Here is a 17,716-nt window from a genome sequence, read left to right on the forward strand (position 1 = left end):
TTTAAAGTGGTGACAAGGCAATGTTATTGCCATTACTGCTGTAATTAAAGGGGTTATCCAGCGAAAATCTTTTTCTTTCAAATCAACAGGTTTCAGAAAGTTATATGGAATTGTCATTTTCTTCTATTTAAAAATCTCAAATCTTACCATTCTTATCAGCTGCTGTATGTCCTGCAAGAAGTGATGTATTCTTTCCAGTCTGACACAGTGCTCTCCGCTGACATCTCTGTTAGAAACAGGAACTGCACAGAGCAGTAGCAAATCCTCATAGAAAACCTCCCTGCTCTGGACACTTCCTGTCTTGAACAGAGATGTCAGCAGAGAGCGCTGTTTCAGACTGGAAAGAAAAATACATTTTCTACAGGGCATACAGCAGCTGATACATATGGGAAGGCTTGAGATTTTTAATTACAAATCTATGTAACTTTCTGTAACCATTAGATTTAAAAGAAAAGAAATTAAAGTCTAGAGAGCAGGAGGGGTTTTCTGTAAGGATTTTCTATAGCTCTGGACAGTTCCTGACACAGGCAGAGGTGGCGGAAGAGAGCACTGTGTCAGATTAGAAAAAAAACACTTCCTGTGGAATATACAGCAGCTGAAAAGTACTGGGAGATTTTTTTTTTTTTTAATAGAAGTAAATTACAAATCTCTGGCACTTTCTGGCATCAGTTGATTTGATATATATTTTTTTTTTTTTGCTGAATTACCCCTTTAAAGAAGCTGCAATAGGATCAGCAAGTAAGTGGTCACATCACAAAAGCAGCCCCTGGTAAAGAAGTGGAATGCTGCTGCTGCTAATGAAGCACTTTCAGATTCAAGCAAATGGCACTGTATACATAGTAGGAGCATTAGTATTTACACAAGAGAAGGTTGACCAGAACACTATGTGGGACATTTACTAAGGAGTCTAATAAGTGCAACTATTCTAATGGGGATTGGTGTGTATTTTGTGCTAATACCTTGTGACTGATTCATTAACATGTAGTACTGGCATAGTAAATGCATCTAAATAAAAAGGCACAAAAAAGGCACAACTATGAAAAAATTGCGCAGTTCTATTCACCTGGTACTGACAAGACATAAGCTTGTGCCTGTTTATGTGACTCTTTAAAAAGTTGCAAATTAAAAAATTGGGTGCTAATCCTGGATTATGCAAACTTTTGGGTGAATACTTAAAACAGGCAGATTAAAAAAAAAAAGTCATATCTAAAAATATTCACCTGTCGAATACTGGTTCATAAATAGAACTTAGACCAAAAATGGGTGAAAAATGCAATTATTCACCAAAAATTAGGCGCAAACCCCTTGATAAATGTCCCCCTATGGGTGGTAAGATAAGGAAGCCCTTTAGCACAGTGTAAACCCTTTGGAGCACAGCATGGACCCCCTGAAAGAGACACATAAGCCCAGCTTACTTCTAACATTCATTCCATAGCTGTATTTTTGAATACCCAAGCCAAGCCAAGTCAGTGGCTGAATAGTACTCTCCTTAAAATATAGCAACCAGGGAATAAGTTCTTGTCATGTCTGCATTACTTTTAACTTGAGCTGTCATGCTTTCCTATTTTGCGATTATTCTTCCCTTCTTTTGACTACAAAAGTACAACCTAGTGTCCAAATATATATATACCAAAGGAAGGCCTTTTTTTTTTTTTTTTTTTACAGAGTCCGGTAGAAGAAAAGTTCCACTGATGGAATAAAGAAGTTGTCTGTATAAGAAAAATTATTTTAACATCTCCTATTATGCAAGCCTAGGTTAATAAATTAGGATCCCTGGCTACAATAGCTACAAAGCTTATACGTGTCCCACTCATCTGTACATAATACTGACAATCCACTAATACTTATGAGGATAATGTAATGCTTAGAAAAAAACTGAACACTTGCATGCCTGGTTCCATCACATCTGTTTAGGGAGAGTCCCATAAGCAGAATGACTGGGTAATCCTTCTAACTAAAAGTGCCCAAGTAAACAAGCATTGCTTACTATCTTCCCATCAATAAGAGCGGCAATGTGTAGAATTAATTGCATTGATCATTGAAGCTTTAAGTTCTACAAATGATTACATAAAACATTAGGAGCAGCAAAGACTCAATATCTAGATCATTCTATATACTCTCTCTATCCCAGACAATAATTATACTGTGATTGCTGTTTATAGTACATCCACGCAATAAACATCTTACTCTGAAACTCTTAATCAATGCCAAGGAAATGGTGTACTGTCACAGTAAAATGAGCATTATAAGGCAATAAAATGACAGTGACTACTGACCAGAAGCCCAGTAGCCACTACGTAATTGCCTCCAATCACATACTGTATTCCAAGCTACTGTAATTGTTCCTGTATATTTGAAAATGTTAAACCTTTCCCACTGGCAGCCCCTGACCCCCTCCTGTCAGGTACAGTACCATTGACCTACATAAGGTAGCCTTTTTCCATGACCATCCATCAATGTCAGTCACTCTTTAGCTTTAATGAACTAATTACCTAGAAACAAAAACAACAACATCACTTTATGGCAGGGATGAGAGTAACACAAACACGACGCTTCTGGGTGCTGAAGAGTTAATTACTGCTTCTTATTAAATGTCTGCATGCTGCATGGGGGGGGGGGCTAAACTGTGCCCAGTACAACCTTGCAGAATGCATTTTTCTTGGTCTGCCATTTAACTCTTTCATGTCTGCAGTGCATTGTTTATACTGGGGCTACAGTGCCTGTGTAGTAACCATGTGTTAAAAATATTTCTCCAAGAAACCTTGAGAATAACCTTGTAACCACAATGCTTGATAAGGTTTAACAATAAGGAACACCTTTTCACTGAGTCTCATGTAAACACAGTCTAATGATGCATTTTAAGGGATTGACAAAAAACATCAAGTCACTACAATATTCACTAAAGTTTCTATCCAACACAACACAATAATATATAGTCTATGTACCATCATGTTCTTTATTAATATGGACATTGTAAGTAATACCTGAAAAGCTCATCTACCAAGCAAAGCTGCTTTGTGCATTGGAAAGCCATTAGTTAACATTCGTGATAAGACTGGGCTATGGACTAAGTGCTATTTACAAGGAAAGTGTAACATATCTGCATGGGGTAGCTATAAATATATAAAACGTTATCTTACCTTCAAGCCATAAGACTCAGCAAGAATGATGCATCACAAAGTAGCGACTGCTAAATCCACGTTACTTGCTGGTTCTTGTAGTTCTAGGGAGTTTCCATGATCAATGAGTTCAAGCCCATGCAAGAGAAACGTCCATCTATAAAGTGTCTATGTGGAGGGCCATTAACTTACTATTGATAGCTGTGAATTGTCAGGATTCAAGGAGTTAATTATAACTGAAGGCAGATCGAAACCATCAAACTTTGTCTCTGAGTGATTCCTCAGCTCGATGTTAGAATTAGACTCAGAGCTAACACTTACATGCATCTGACTAAGTCTTCTTCAAGGCTGCTGCTGCTGCTTCTAACACATTTGAACAAAGAAACTTTCGGAAGCATCAATCTTTTATTTCATAACCTAAGATGTATGTGTCATCTCAGCAGAACCAACCAGGGGGTCTTACTCACGGATATCCAACTGTTTTGAAGAGCTCATCGATCACCTCTTAAGACATTTCTTAAGGGGATGTTTTCTTCTTGTAGATAGAGGCTAATAATTTGCCGAGAAGCAGCAGAGGAAACTCAGTGATCAGATGGGAAGAAACACTTCAGCGATTCAGTGAGATGGGATAAGCTTCTGCTCCAAGCGAGGAGACAGACATTCAGCACTGAGAGGTGGACAGCTCCTGTGAGTGCTCAGTCACTGGATGAGGTGGGATCTCTTATGCTACAAGTAGAGAAATGGAAATTCAGCACTAAGGTCTGGACAGCTCCCTTGAGCTCTCAGGTGCTGGAGGAGGAGTTCAGCTCCCATCCTAGATACCCCACTTATCTCATTCATGTCCTCCTATAGTCCCTCCTTTTATATCATTCCTTTATTTCAGCTGTCCATCCTTTTTAAGTACATTACCCAGCTTACTATTAAGTAAGCTCTGAATATTCTCTTAATATATATATATATTGTGTGTGTCAGTGACTTGTTTTGATAACATTTTGTTCTGAATTTCAAATCCACTCAATAAATTATGAATGTAACTGACCCCCTCTTTCTCCTATTGTTTTTCATACATTTACTGTACATTACAATTTCCACATGTTTGTTTTAACCTAATGCATTTGCACTTTTAATGTTAATGTGTAAACTTCCTGTAATATTTCTTAAATGAGACGTGCTGGAGGAGTGTATAGTAAACATCACAGTCTCTGTGACACTGAACAATATATTGCTATTGCCTTGGCTGCTGCTGTGCTTCATCAGCAGCAGATCACAGGTTATAAGCCAATGCACTCCCTCAGCCTTCATTAGCTGCACAGTATAGCCCCGTGGATAAAATCAGCGAGGGGGATGTCCAATTGTATATACAATCACAAGAAGAGACCAGATTACTCTTGAGGCTAAACAGAGAAAACTGGTTAAAATCCAGGCAGGAACAGCCCTGCTCAATGCAAAACTCAACAGAGAAATATTGCCTGCTCAGGAGAAATGAGATGTGGTGGGCTGCATATGTGTTAGTTACAGTTAAGAGGGGAAAGGCATGTTGCTGGCACAATACTTCCTACCACCTTCATGTTTTAACATATAAATGGCTAATGAGCGAGTTATGTAATGTCTACACATAGTGCCTTTGATATATTGTGAATAATCTACAGTTTCAGATTATTTTTAGGTAGAAGAATGGTAGAAGAATGCATTTAGCATAATATTGCTGCCATAGTAACAAGTGACCACTATGAGCAGTAAGTAGCTGCTATACATTATGGTGAAATGTTTACATCAACACCATGTATTACTGGGTCTAGCTTGAAGGTGAATGTTAAGCAGGTGGTTTTAAGATCCAACACTCTGCACTGATGCATTTCTTAATATATTTTTATTATTATTATTATTATTATTAGAAGTGGGCTTCATTTACCTGATACAGAGCTCTAAATCCTCTGTAAGCCTTTAAATGTAATGCATTCTCCTTCATGATTGACTTTAATGTTTAAGGCAATGTTCACACTACGTATGAGTCCGGCCGTAGTTCGTACGCAGCCGTCCATGTGCGGCTGAAAGTACGGCCGTGGGAAAAATAGACATGCGGCCAGATGCGTACGAACCGCGAACATACGCCCTCAGTACAGTTATGCTTCCCTAGCTTGTTTCGAAGCGATCTGAGGCAGGTCATTTACTTGGAAATCTTCGCCTAGACCAGTAAACCACACAGAACCTTTTGGATCGAAAAATCAAGTTCAATTTGGCTGAAATAAATACTCTGTACGGGGCCGCATGGAAATTCATGGCCGTGAGTTTGAACATTTCTGTCCTCAAACAATGGTCGTGTTCATTTTTCACAGCGCCGTATACGATCCGCCCGCAAGTTAATACGTAATGTGCATTGTGCGGCCGTATATCGTATACTTTCAAGCGAATGCATCAACCTCAAAACTACGTGCGTATATTCGCGGTTCGAACTACTGCTGGAAAGATACGTAGTGTGAACATAGCCTTAAGCAGGGATGGAGAACCTGTTTCTCTTTAACTGATTGAAAACTACAATCCCAATCATGCCTGGGAAGCCAAAGCTTTGACTGTCTAAGCATGACAGGAATTGTAGTTTTTCAACAGCTGGATTCCCAAAGGTTCTCCATCTGGGCTTAAACAGTTTTCAGTAAGCAGTAAGCTCCCAGGTTCCCTCTAGTGGTGGCTACAGCCAAACAGAGGATTGTCGTTTATCCCTTTCACGACAATGGGATATTCACGCATAAATGCCCAGGTAGTTTTTGGACTTCAGCTTATGGTATCATAATGACCCATAAGCTGAAGTCCGTAGCTCTGCCCCCTCCCCCTCCTCTGTCCTCTGCCACTATTAGAAGCCTGTAACAGTGACAGGGAAGAGAAGGGAGGGGGCAGAGCTTGTGGCCGCGCGCTGGCCTTTCCTCCCTCCCTTTCCCACCGGTTTCGGTGCTGACAGTCACTGACAGCCGGGACCCACCACGGATGACAAAGGTTCTGTACCTTCATCATCCAAGGATGCTAAAATAACATTGCTGCAGCCTCGGGCATAGGCTGCAGAAACATTTATTTACTGTGCAGCGGCAGGAGGGGGTTAACATTATGACTTTTAAGAATTTTCAACTATTTTTTTAGAAAAATGGAGCCACTACCAATATGATAATAAATAAAGTAATACGCAATTTGGAGAAATAAAAGAACATAAAAAGGAACTTACTTTAACCCTAAATGACTGTTATTGGTAATATAATGTAGGTTTGTATGTAAGTAATGAGTGATCTGCTATTACTATCTGAACAGACACTAACAGCAAAACACATGCAGCTTTTATGAGAGTCCATAAGCCATCAGTATATTGTCTATCAGTGTATAGTCACTGCCTCTGTCAATATTGCTTTGACATAATACAGGCTTAAATGAATTGTGCTTTTATTCTGCTAATGGCTTCTACAGGGAGAAGTAAGGAGTCTGCATATTCAGATTGCTTTACCTTGTGAAGAGGTTATGTAGAAAAACAGTAGAACTCCTAGTTGTGGAATTTCTTAAAGGTGACCTGCCTTCTGTTTTATGCTTACAGAACGGCCGGTGTCAGACAAGATCATCCCGGCCGATACTGCAGTACCGGACGGATGATCTTTATTTCTGATGAATTGGGATGCGAGCGCATCCCTGTGCACCAGCGTCCCAATTCACCGTTGCACACAATGCTGCACGCTCCATTGTGTGAACTAACATGTCTTTTGCGCCCGCTATTCAATGTGTCTATACTCCGGCCGTAGTCCATTAATTCAACAATTGCAAATTGCAAATTGCAACATCGGCCGTGATTTATGTAAAACATACGTTTCGTGAACATGGGCTTAAAACGCTGAAAATGGAGACAAGTGTTTAGAGTAATATATACAAAGCTAGTGGGCACCACTAATAATCATGGAGTGCTAAACCAATGCATATAAGTAGTACATCATCCTCTCAAAAGAAAAATAGCATATGCACAAAAAATGGTAGCACATCACAAATGGAGACAAGTGTTTAGAGTAAAAGTACAGCTGTGCATATATCATTTAAAGTTAAAAAAAATACAGTACAAACAAACATGTTTTAAAGTAATTCCCCCGCATAGTCATATCCATAGTAAAGCTACCTAATGACAGGTAGACTCTAAGGCTATGTTCCCACGCTGTAAAAACAATGGCTTTTCCGCACAAACGTCCATTGTTTAATGTTTACTATGGCTAGAATTAAAGAACATGTTCATTAATTCCTTCTGTAGTTGGCATTCAATAAAGGCCGTTCATGCAGAACAAACGTTGTTTTTACATCATGGGAACATAGCTTCAAGGTGAACTATGGGCAAATGTAAAAAAAAGTAATATAGTAATGAAGTTATACTTAGCAGTCCTGGTGCCCCCACAGTGCAGCACCACAGCTCAATATCACCCTCCGGTCTCCTGCATCTTCCTAGTTCCTGTTTTGTCATGACCCGGCAGGAACTATCCACTCAGCCAGTCAGTGACCTCAGAGGTGTCCCGCCTCAGTCACTGATTGTCTGAGCAGGTTGTGACATCACAGGACCAGGAGAAACAGGAGACTGTGAGCAGGGGCAGGACAGGGGAACCGGGAAAGGGGTAAGTATCCCTTAAAGTTCCCCCCCCCCCCCCCCCCCGTCCTTCCTGTGTTTTTTTTTATTTGCCCAGAGTTGCCCTTTAAAGTCTCTGAGGCTAAAAAATAGACCAGGTCATGCCCCTGGCCAATTAAAAAAGTTCATTGTTCCAGTATGTTAAAAACACACACACTGCATTGGGTGAATCTGTGTGGGGACACCCAGATGCATTTTAAACAAATTTCTTATTGATCGGGTTAGCAGTACTGCTTGCCATGTGGGCTATGAATACCTTTATTAAGAATGGCAAAATGTATCCTCTCTTGCTACAAATGTCAAATTTCCTCAGACATGTCAAAAGCTATTGATAATACCATGATTGTGAGATACAGCCAAGAAGAGTCCATAGCAGCCCACTTCTATCCCCAGCTGTCAATCAAATCTGACTTGTTTGCTCCATTAGAGTCTATAGAGCAAGCAAGTTCGATGTCGCTGGTGGGGAAAAAATGGATTACAGTGTGTGTACAGCACCACCATCTGTATCTCGAGATCTTGGTGAGTCTCAGGAGTGAGGTCTGGTGCACTCAGTAAGTTTTCACATGTAGAAGGACATGAAGAATAGTAGATTCCCACAACATACGTAGTGTGTTCACAATTCATGCTTTATTTACAGCATCTGGTACAGAAATAAGCTATTACGCCCACATGGGTATTTGTCAAGCATGCATATCGAAAGGTCGCATTTATATAGCACATGTTGCCAATAAAACTTGAATCTTGAATGCACTACAGATGCTGGGGGAATCTACTATTCTTCAAGTAATTCCTGTGTCCACATTGGGATTGTGGCTTTTTCTGCATGCATCCTCTATATTCCTACTTTAAGACCAGGTTGGACCATGTATCTTGGTACTGTTGGATCTTTTTACACTTGGTTAGGTCTGAGGAAATGTCAAAAGTCACTGGAAATAACAGTAATGTTTTAACCCCAAGGGACCCAGTGCAGCACAATTCACTAGTCCTATGCCTAATCACAAAGACAATTCATAATTAAAAACACTTATGCATTATGAAAACACATGTGACATACCACAACATATATACTGTATCTAACATTACCAGTAGTAATACTAATTACTGTTGAGCAAGCACTAAAATGCTTGAGTGTTTGTTACAAGATTTTAGCATTTTTCAATGATCAAGGGCTTGATTTAAGTTACAAACCCCACTAGAATCAATGGGTGCCTGGTTCAGCTTAAAGTAACCTACTGTATTTTTTCATTCTAAGGCTATGTTCACACGGCATATCAGACCGGCCATTCCGTGACCCGGCCGGGTCACGGAACGGCCGGTCTGTGCCCGGATCATCGCGCCCGCATGAGAGCTTCCCATAGCCCACAGTGAAGCAAGCGGCCGTAGCCGCTCGCTTCAGTGTGTGCACTCACAGGTCTTTCTGCGGCCGGAATTCACTGAATTCTGGCCGCAGAAAACTGACCTGTCAGTTTTGTTCCGGTGCCGCATGGGATCCCGGCCGGAGCGTGAACGATGTGTGTACGCTCTGGCCGGGATCCCATTCAACATAAAGCTATGTCACACACCGCAAAACTACGGCCGTAGTTCTGCAGCGAGAACTATGGCCGTAGTTTTACATAGTGTGAACATAGCCTAATTGTGCAATGCAGTAGGTTTCTGCAAGACACATTATAACATTGGTGGTGTGCAGGCAATTGCCAACATATCGTCGGAGTTCTTATATCTTGAAGAAACCTATTGCATACTATTTTTTTGTATATTTTCTAGAAGACCAATTAGAACTCTGGTGGTATCCTGGCAATGTGTCTTGCAGAAATCCAATAAAGTCTCTGGCAGTCCATTCTCGCAGTGGATTTTCATTCTACTGCATGAGTGTAGCAACATAGGCTTGTAAAACTGAAGATGCCGCGCAGCTGCCATAGTAAAAAACAATAAAGCAGGCATACTTACCTGTCTACGCTCCTCCTGATGACTTCCGGCGCTGGATCTGATCCCCTACTCACTCACAGGTCCCACCGCAGCCAGTGATTGGTTGAGTGGGCTGTCACTCAGCAGAGGACAGGAGTAGGAGGGCATTGGAGGGGGAGCGCAGACAGGTAAGTATGGCAGCTTTATGTTTTTTTACGTTTGTTTGTTTGTTTTTTACTATAGCAGCTGCACAGCACCTTAGGTTTTACAAGCCTATGTGACTACATTCATGCAGAGGAATGAAAATCTGTCATCATTATGAATGAGCTCCAAAACTGATTAAATATTCATGCTACTGTACTGACAGGTTATGTCAGTACGGCAGTGCAAATATTTAGTCATCACCCCCGAGAAACCCTGATGCTTGAACAAATATGATTGACAAGAAGTGTGCACATCACTTGTGCTGTTGTATCCTAGGTGAGTTGGGATCAACAATTTGTAAGGATGAAGCAACCAACTCCCATGTTCCTGGGAGTAGTTGTTTTCCCCCACTAAATGATAGCACTAGCAGGGAGAAGCACTTGTTAAGTGCATTCTCTCCTCATTCTGTCCTTGTGGCAAGAAATGGATTTGTATAAAAGTTAATGGGCCTATCTACTGAGGCAAGATGGGGGACAGGGGTTGCATAAGGGTTCCATCAACTCAATGACCTTCAGATGTGTCCGTCCTCACCATTACTTGAACATGGGAAGGATTTTATTTTTCCATAATACAAATTCCATTTAATATCACAACATGTTAGTAAAGAGCTATAAAATATACATTGACATATTTCGTATCATAAAATATTTTTTTTTTATGCTAGTTTTGATATGTTAAGCTATGAAGAAAGGACACACATAAACTCCCCCCCCCCCCCCCATTCATTACATTTATATGATGACAGCATGAGAAAGTATATTGAAATAGTAACAAGCAAACAAAAAAGAGAAATAGTAACAATTAAAAAAAAAAACTATAGGCCCTGTGCAGACAATGGAGTCTTGTATTCGAAAAAGCCACCCTTATACAGACTTTCTATTTTCGCCCCATACAATGAGATTAATCTACATCTTGTCAAACCTGACACGTTTTCCACGTGAAAGAATGTTAATCAGTGACAGATCACATATTTTGTGCACACACAGATTTTCAAATTCATATAATCATGTCTATTATGCATTAGAACACTGATTTCAATAGAAAATAATGGATGCTACTTTAGAGAAAATTCTATGCAGACTGTTCGATGTGATACTATAGGGTCATACATAATCATTGAGCTCTAAGTAGGTATTGAGATATTTATGATGAATCAAAATCTAAATCTTATTCTCTGAGCTTTCGCCCCAATTGGTCGCTGCTCTACATCAATAGCATATGTGAGTTTATTTTAGGTTACAGGATTGTTCCATTCTTGTGACATCTCAATCGTCCCTGTGAATGGATTTAATGCGTCTTCTGAGTGGCTTGTGTGGGTAGCGTGATTATCTTAGAATTTAATCACAAAGGAAACTTGAAGTTGGCAACTGTGGAGGAATTTGAAGTGAAGGTGTTTTTTTGTTGAAAATAAAATGATTTGCAGCACATCAAAATCTACAGTGACATAGATTTATAGGATGTATTAGTCATATGTACTTATATTACTAGAGATTTACACTATGTATCCTATATATGTTATACTTACATACAGTGATCAGAGGAGTAACTACCACTGTAGCAGCCATAGCGGCTGCTAAGGGGCCAGCTGCATCAGGGGGCCCGGTGACCTGCTTCAGCAATATACTGGGCCCCCTGAGCTGTCATCAATTGCAGCACCAGGTGAGCCTCCAGGGATCTGCAAATGTCCCTTTAACTTAAAGCACTCCGAATGAGCACTTGCAGTTATGAAGTAATGACTCCACTTGACAGTTTAGTGGTCAATAGAGATTAGCGATCCGGTTCGGCCGGTATGGGATCCGGTTCGGATTTTTCCAAAAGTCTGAGTCTGGTCGGATTCGGATTTTTTGAAGTCTGCTCCGAATTCTTTTTTTTCTTGCTTTCTAAAATGGCAGCCGCCATTTTAGAAAGCAGGAAGTGTTCTGGGCGGGAAAAGCGCTTTCCCATGATGCCCGAAACACATCCAATCAGCAGGGATGCTGCACTAGCCCACCCCCTGTGTGACATCGGTATTGCTTTAAGAGGAGCAATCACATGACTGCATGAGGTAGTCTACACAGAGAGAGGAAGGAGACTGTTAGCAGTGCCCAGAGCTTGTCAGTGACAAAATGCTGCTGCTGCACGCTGATGTACTGAGAAGATATTGTACAAAAGCAAAGACAAAAAGATTATTAGAAAAGCGGAGAGGAGAAACATATAGGAGATTTACTAACAAATCTAAAAACATGATTTTGTCAAAGATGTTTTGGCATAATTTCCAATCTAATGTGTTTAGTCAAATTTATGTAAATTGTCTAATAGCATAGTAAATGTGTCTTAAAAATAATGGTCTTTTCATTAGTCTAATAAATTTACCTTATTCGGAGCAGATGTAGCGATGCGCCAACATATGCGACTTTTTAAAAAATTGTGCAGTTAATAAATTTAGCTAAAACAGAATTCTGGTGCACTTTCGATCTAATAAACAAAAAATCGAATTCAAAAAGTTGCATCTAATTTGGATAGTCTTATCTAAAAAAGCTTCATAAATTCATATTAGATTTATTTTGAGCGCAAACTAGATATATTAGACTAAAAACAGGCGCAATTAGTTTGATAAATGTCCCCCATAGTGATTGAAAGAGAAAAATAGAGAGGGCGAAAGATAGATAGGTAGATAGGCACAAATATATACCTCGTGCATGTGTGTAGAATAAAACACAAAAAAAAGTGCTATACAGATATACAAGTACTATAGTTGGACCCTTGCGAGAGTTTATATGACATAGGTGTTTGGTGTAAAGGTGAATTTCCTGCATAGACCCTGTAATGGTGAATATTGAAGTCTAAAAAAAAAAATCACTTTGAGATATTGAAAAGATAATGATGTTACTGACATTTAGAGCCCTAAATTCAACCAAATACACTACTCCCGTATCATATAGATGCTTTAAATTATGAAATCCGAAGAAATACGAAATTCTGTCGAACTGAACTTTTCAAAAAAAAAATCCGGAAGTCCGGTCAGAACGAACTTTTGAAAAGGTCGCTCATCTCTAGTGGTCAATCGAGAAGACTGGGGGGCCCAATCAAAAGTTTGTTATGGGGCTCAGCCATTTCGAGTTACGCCCCTGACAGTGATCTACAGTACCTGCCATAGAGGCCAGGCACATGAGTGCTGTGGTGCCTGCAGTAGAACAGGATTTGTGCAATGAACTCTATTCCCGGCTTGCCATAACATTCTCAAACATTACAATTTCAGACATTTTTCTGTAATTTGGTTTATTTTTTAGCCTTTTTATAAACAGTTTTTCACACTTTTATTTATTTAACTATTTAGTTAGTTAGTTAGTTAGTTAGCTAGTTATTTTTTTGCTACACCAAATGCTTTTATGCAATTTGAAAACCATTCATTTTAGGTGCCGAAAAAAGGACCGAAGAAAATGTGTGAAAAACATTCTAAAAACTGCTGTCTTTCGAGCTGTAAACTGCTTTAAAAAAAGCACTTTACACTAAATGTTATGCTTATAACTAGCGCCTTACATAATCAGTGGTCACACTCCACTCCTGTCCTGGAGAAAAAATTAATATTACGCCACTGATCCACCAAGGTCCACTGCTGTACATGGCCGAAATTGGATGATTGACTGGCTGATTTCTTTTTTTTTAATTGAGATTTTCCAATTTTTTTTACACTTCTGTTATAGTCTGAGTACTGTAGCTACTATAGTTTTGGCTGTTTTAATGAAGTTTGTTAAGATTTGAGTTTAACCCAATATTCAGGGCAGGGTCAGATATTTATAGGGGCAGTTCTAGGAGCAAGGACCAATTAAGAGCATACTGCCTCTTTAAACTTAACTGAGCCAGAGTGCCCCAGGGGGCAGGGGCGTGCATGCCGGCAGCGGAGAAGAGCAGGAGTGTGGGATGGTAAGATGCCCAGTCGGACTTAAGAGATGAAGGCGCCAGACCCCTGCACGTGGGCTCCAGCATCTGCCTGCAAGACACGGCGGGGGGAGCAGGTGCATCAGCAGTGGTGACGCAAGCATGGGAAGCCACCATGGCCATGACTGTGTGTAATAACATCTATTTGATCTAACCACCTCTTTTCAGATTGAACTTACTTGTTCTATAAATTGAAATTGTGACTTGAGACATATATTCTTGTTCAATATGAAAATCATATAGGCATCAAGAGGCTCTTACATCTCACTTTAGACTTGTGTTTACTTAGTCTGTTTTTTATGTGTTACCCATTGAACTCATATAAAGTCCCTGTTCCCTGTATGCTGGTGTTAGAATTTATCACTAGAGATGAGTGAACCTGCCGGATTTCTGGTTTGTACAAACCAGAAATCTCGGCAAACCCTAGAATGCGTGACATCAGAAATCTTCATATTAACGTGTTGGGGGCCTTTTAGGCCCCCATGCGAATCACATGGAAAAACACACTTATATAAAACTTCTACAAGTTTATTTTAAAACTGCTAAATAAAATATGACTAGTAAACAAAATTTTACTAATTTTTCACAAATAAAACCAAAAAAATTATTTTTTTCCAAATTTCTCACAAACATGAAAAAACGCATATAATTCTATACCAAACTAGCTGCAGCTACATTTCTATTATGTTTCTTTTCTATTCTATTAGTCTTCCAAACAATTTTGACAAGTTATTTTTTCGGAAGAATGTTCTTTGCAGACATTTTCCTTACAAATTGAACAAAATCTCTCAGTTTTCCTTTCTACGTTTCTTGGACACATGAAACAGCGCTTTCTTTTTCTTTCTCCTGGCCCTGGAATCATCTGAAACTGTACGCCACACCGTTTCATTGCTTCTTTAGTTTGCTTTATCAAGCCTTTCACGTCACTTCGCTGTATCATGTGAGGCATTACAAGCTCATGACAAAGGTCCTTCAAAAATAGGCGTCTCCTGTCCTTCCTCCGTGCATGGAATTCTGGATGATTTTCTGTATAAATGATGAATGAATTCAGGGCTGCTACATCAAGCATATTTGAAAAAAGTACTACAGGCCATCGTTTTGTTTGCCTCTTGCATGAATATTCTCCCACCATCTCATCCATTTTGTCTACACCTCCTTTAGTTTTATTGTAATACAGGATGATTTCTGGCTTTAATTTTCTGTCATTGCTGTCAATACTGCAATTGTGATGCATGGTACTGAGTAAAATCACTGATTTCTCCTTCTTTGCTTTGTAAGATACCAAAGTCGCTTTGTTATTGAATCCAAAGACACTCTCATAAAGTGCTCGCTGACGATTGTGTTTCAGTGCTTCTGGAATTTCTCGGCGGTTTGCCTTGATAGTACCAACAAGTGTAATATGTTTTTGAAGCAGAAAATTGCCTAGTTCAACATTGGTGAAATAATTGTCCATGGTAATGTTTCTACCTGAACTGAATATTGGAACAGCAAGAGTTTTGACAATTTCAGACCCCAGATCCTTCTGTGCTGGTGCACCAACCTCTTTGCCACAGTAGATTACGCCATTTATGCCATAATAACATGCCGAATCACACATCCAGAAGATTTTGATTCCATATTTGGCTGGCTCGCTGGGCATGTATTGTATGAACTTGCAGCGTCCTCTGAACGGTACAAGTTGCTCATCTACTGTAACATTAGCACTAGGATTGTAAAGTTTGGTGCAATTTTTGATAAATATGTTCCAAATATAACTGATAGGGGCTAATTTGTCTGTTTCAAACCTCAATGCACGTGTTCGCTTATCATCAAATCGAATATGTCTTCTAATTTCCTCATATCTGTCCACTGACATTGTCGCCTTATAGTGTGGATCAGAAAGTGGGTCCAGAAATAATTCTCGTATAGGAACATCATACGATTTTTGACTTCCTGCCAGCAGTAAAAGTCCAATGTATGCATAAAGTTCCTCTTTTGAGATATTTTTCCAGGACTTATTTTTTGCAGAAGCAATACGTCTTCCTTCTAGGTTTGAACATAAAAGGACCTCTTCTGCCATATTGTCAGAAAAAAAAGTACAGAATACGTCTTTAGGGGAAAAGTACCTGGGACTTCCCACGGCTCCTTGAGCCTGTCTCACAATATTATGGATTGTAGTACGTCCGACTAATGTAGGTTTACTGTCCCAAAAAATATTCGTTTTGGATGTTCTACTTATCACTTCTTGAGGATCCACTGTATTCACTTCTTCATCATCATCAGAAGAAGAATCACTTGAGGATGTTTGATTCTCTGGTGGCAGGTACTCGTCATCGGACAAAGATAGTTCACTTTCATCATCACTTTGAAACATAATTGCTTCAATCTCTTGGTCAGTCAGATGCTTGGTGGAAGACTGCGCCATTGCTGACTAGATGTTAGCAAACTATGAAAAAAACAATGAACAAAATCAAGATTGTCCACTCTTTGCTTGTGTGTGACACACTGTAAGGGTAATGTGCCCCCTCCCTCCTCTCACCCTCAGCAGCTCTTACCTTTTATACTTTATTTTAGGTGGTGTACAATTCTCTGGATGTCTTTAGCTCAATAGCTTTACCATTTGCAGGCTTCTTAGAATCAGAGAAACTGAAACTGAATCAGTCTTCCTCTCAACATCTTATCTTATCTCAGGTACTTCACAATTAGCTCACAGTGTATACTGTCGTCATTACTCTATACACAGCTCATTACTGTATTCCGAAGGACCTGAGATGATGTCATGGGATTACCACTCCCTCACAAAATCACATGACATCCTCATATGGCATTATCCACACCCTGGCCCCCCCACCAGCATTACTGAGTACAAATAAAGTAACTTCAGACACAAACACTACTGAGAAAATGATAAAATATACATGGAGGCCTAAAAGGCCCCCAACACGTACAGATGTGGTTTTCACAAAAAAAGCATTGTTACACCGAAATGCCTATGAAAAAAATTATATGAACAACTGGATATTACCAAAAACGACATACTTGAGGATTACCTGGAGTTTCAAAATTCTAACTTAAGTAATTTTGCAGATAATAGCAAAAAAGTAAGCATGGGGGCCTAAAAGGCCCCCAATACGCATTCTAGGGTTAATCCCGCTGTCTGCTTGCTCCGTGCAGCAGGTGGATACAGCGCAAGGAACGCCTAGAAAACTGGGATACAGCCTATGGTTAGGTTCGCTCATCTCTATTTATCACCAAGAATAATGTTCGAACACTAGCCCATGCATAGAGGAGTACCATTCTTTTTTTAAGATCGGAACAACAGACACAGTATTTTCACAGTGTTACCTATATCCTAGTGTTAGGGGTATTCTTGCTTATAGGAGGACAAGTTTCAAGTTTCTTAATCTTTGGATATGCATCAAGCAGAATGTGCCATAAAAATAAGAGCAAGCTGCTAATCCACAAATAATAATAGGCTACAAATAAAGTTCTCAGTAAATATAATCTCTACAAAGCCCTCCACAGTTATTGTGACTTCTGGACCAGGTGAAGAGTATAGGCAAAGTGAAAACCTAGCAACCAGAAGTCATGACTTCTTTTGTTTCAGTCATTAAAAAATAGATATGTCGATCGATTGCAAAAACAAAGGAAAAAGCGGCGCTTAGCTGAGCCCATTTCATGCAAACAAGGAGACTATATAGGGGAACAACGCTTGAATGAATACTTTCCTGCAGTGGGGGTCTCAGCACTGAAACTGTAACAGACAGTGAGAATCGAACCGCTGTGCCACTTAACCAATTTGGCTTTGGGACTAATCTAAGTGCCCTCTAGGTTTTCACCCTGTATCCCGCTTCGGGATTCAGAAACTTGACTCCGTCAATTGTTGTTCTGTCAATTGATGGCATACCCCCAGAATTCTAAAGTGTCGTGCAGTAATGTATTGAATTTTGTCATTCTA

At 39.8% G+C, this 17,716-nt stretch overlaps 1 protein-coding gene across 1 annotated transcript; it reads right to left on the minus strand.

Annotated features, from left to right (window-relative positions):
- Positions 1-14,482: 14,482 nt before the first annotated feature.
- LOC138768683 (piggyBac transposable element-derived protein 4-like) lies at positions 14,483-16,183 on the minus strand. Its single transcript, XM_069946634.1, has one exon. It carries the CDS (start codon positions 16,181-16,183, stop codon positions 14,483-14,485), a length of 1,701 nt encoding a protein of 566 aa, XP_069802735.1.
- Positions 16,184-17,716: the final 1,533 nt, after the last annotated feature.

The sequence above is a fragment of the Dendropsophus ebraccatus genome, chromosome 12, assembly GCF_027789765.1.
Source record: "Dendropsophus ebraccatus isolate aDenEbr1 chromosome 12, aDenEbr1.pat, whole genome shotgun sequence".
NCBI lineage: Eukaryota > Metazoa > Chordata > Amphibia > Anura > Hylidae > Dendropsophus > Dendropsophus ebraccatus.